Source organism: Merops nubicus, unplaced genomic scaffold (assembly GCF_000691845.1).
Source record: "Merops nubicus isolate BGI_N331 unplaced genomic scaffold, ASM69184v1 scaffold37300, whole genome shotgun sequence".
NCBI lineage: Eukaryota > Metazoa > Chordata > Aves > Coraciiformes > Meropidae > Merops > Merops nubicus.
In genome coordinates, this window is record NW_008585505.1 from 1,936 (window position 1) to 4,200 (window position 2,265).

At 57.6% G+C, this 2,265-nt stretch overlaps 1 protein-coding gene across 1 annotated transcript in view; it reads left to right on the plus strand.

The window, feature by feature from the left end:
* The window catches only part of QSOX1 (quiescin Q6 sulfhydryl oxidase 1), a gene marked incomplete at its 3' end in the record, with an annotated part of 9,023 nt that overhangs the window by 1,038 nt on the left and 5,720 nt on the right, over positions 1 to 2,265 (plus strand). Inside the window, 3 exon segments of the mRNA XM_008947641.1 lie at positions 321 to 421; positions 1,708 to 1,756; positions 1,903 to 2,005. Coding sequence (XP_008945889.1) covers positions 321 to 421; positions 1,708 to 1,756; positions 1,903 to 2,005 — 253 coding nt within the window.

Consider the following 2,265-nt stretch of genomic DNA (forward strand, 5'->3'; position numbering starts at 1 on the left):
GGCAGGCAGCCATGGGCAGAGCTGCCTGCACGGGCAGGGCGTGCAAAGCCTGGTCTCACCTCATTTGGCTTTCCCCATGCTCCTGCCACACAAAAAATAGGGCAGCAAACACTGGCATGGACAGTGGCTTCAGGAGTTTCCGGCTTGGAGACCATCAGTGGGTCTCCTGCGAGGGATGAGCCATGGTTTTTGGGTCTGGGGGGAGCCAGGCTTCCGGCACAGCAGGAAATCCCTGCCACCTTCATAGCGGTTGTGGGGAGCAGGGTGGTTTTCAGGGCCTCAGAGGGGCTGAGCTGTGACTACATGCTCTGTCCCCTCAGAGTGGAGGCCTGCGGTGGTCCTGGCCGCCATCGACTGCGCTGACGAGGCCAACCAACAAGTGTGTCTCGATTTTGGGATAACCGGCTTCCCCACGCTGAAGGTAAGAGCTGTGTGTGCTGGGTACTTGCCTGGTTTTGATATGCTTTGCCTTTCGGCCTGTTCAATTACATTGACAGTGCTATTGCACTGAAATATTCCCTTGGAGGCTTTGCGGGCTGGAGCTGTTTCACCCTTCCCCAAAACATAACTGTGGCCTGGCTGCAGCCGGTGCAACTGCTGGGTGATGTAGCAACAAAGAGGGGAAAAAACAAAATGCTGCTTTGTGGTGAAATGTAGAGGCCAGATCTCTCCTAGGAAGGGAGGGGGTCTGAAACCTGAACTGGAAATGCCTGGGAAAGGCTGCTGGAGGGCAGAGCGTGGCTGCAAGTGCAGGTTTTGGAGGAGGGCCTGGGGATGCTGCGGGAGGCTGCACGGGGCTCTCCGGGGAGCCTCCTGCGGTGGCTGGCGAGGTGCCGGCCCTCCTCCTGGGCCTGTGCCCGGCCTCTTAGCTGTGTCAATACACTGTTCTGCAGCATTTCCCACTGCAGACAGAGCCTCGCTCCAACATAAGCAATAAAACTGAAGCGCTTCAGGTGCAGGCTATAGGAGCCAGGATTGCCCTGAAACAGAACCAGGGGCATAAGGGTTTCATCAAATGTGTCAGTCCAGGCTTAAAGGCTCAGCCCAAGGTAAGGTTAGATCTGGGGGCTTGCCAGGCAGATTGTCTTGTGCCCCAGGACTGCCTCGAGGTCTCACCCAGCACCTACTGCCCGAGCACTCGCTGCCTGTGAGCATTGATTGAAACATCTCCTGGGGCAGGGAGCTGTGCTGATGTGTGCCAAGAAGTCACTTGCTTCGTCTCCCTTGTCCTCACCAAACACCTTTTGCAAACAGCCCGTGCTCCCAGCCCACCCTGCAAAGCAAACAACTGTCTGACGCAACCTGGTTTTTCTGCTCTGCCTGAACCCTGGGCACTGGAGCTACTGTGGGAAGCCAGGAGTGGGGAAAAAAACCCTTCTCCCACTTTGTGAGACCCCTGGAGCTGGCAGACAACAGGCTGCAGGGCTGGGAACGTGCCTACCCTGCTGCCTGCCAGCACTGAGCCCTTGGCTGGACGTGGCTCCCAGCCCACGCCTGTATCCACACCCTCTGGGGATGTCCTGCAAGATGAGGACACAGCCAAGAGCTCCCTCTGCAGTGCCCTCCAGCTGGTGTCAGCCAGAGTGCAGTAATGTGAGGAAACTGAGGCAGAGCTGGTCCAGGGGGAGCCTCTGGCTGCTGGGCTGCATTGCGTCCCTGTTCCACTCCAAACTCTCACTCCAGTGTATTTTTTTTTCCCCTTTTCAGTTCTTCAGAGCTTTTAGCAAGAAGGCAGAGGATGGGATAAGGATTACCAGTGAGTACCCAGAGCCACAGGGTGTTTTTTACCCAGGGTGTGAACAGCCATGCTGCCTGCACCCGACATGCATGGGTGACCTCTTGGCTGAGCCCATGGGACTGGCTTCCCCAGGACTGACCTGTTGGCGTTCTGTCCCCCTGCAGAAATGAGCAGCACCGTTGAGGATCTGCGCCATGCCATTATCACCAACCTTGAGCAGAGCCTGGATGCCTGGCCACCCGCCTGCCCTCCACTGGAGCCGGCAAGGTAGGGGGGGCAAGATGGGGGGTGGCTTTGGTGGCCTTCATCTCATGGAGTGCAGGTTTCTAGGGAGCTCCTGAGCCAAAAATGAGCATGGAGCAGCTGCGGCATCACCCACGTCCCAGGGAGACACGGATGACCTGGCCAGGCTAGGGCTATTGACGTGGGCCGGATGACATAGGCCATGTTGTTGCATCTCCTAATGAACCTGCTCATCAGCTTTAATTAGAACAAGTGGCAGCTGGGCCGGGCACATGGGACGGGCG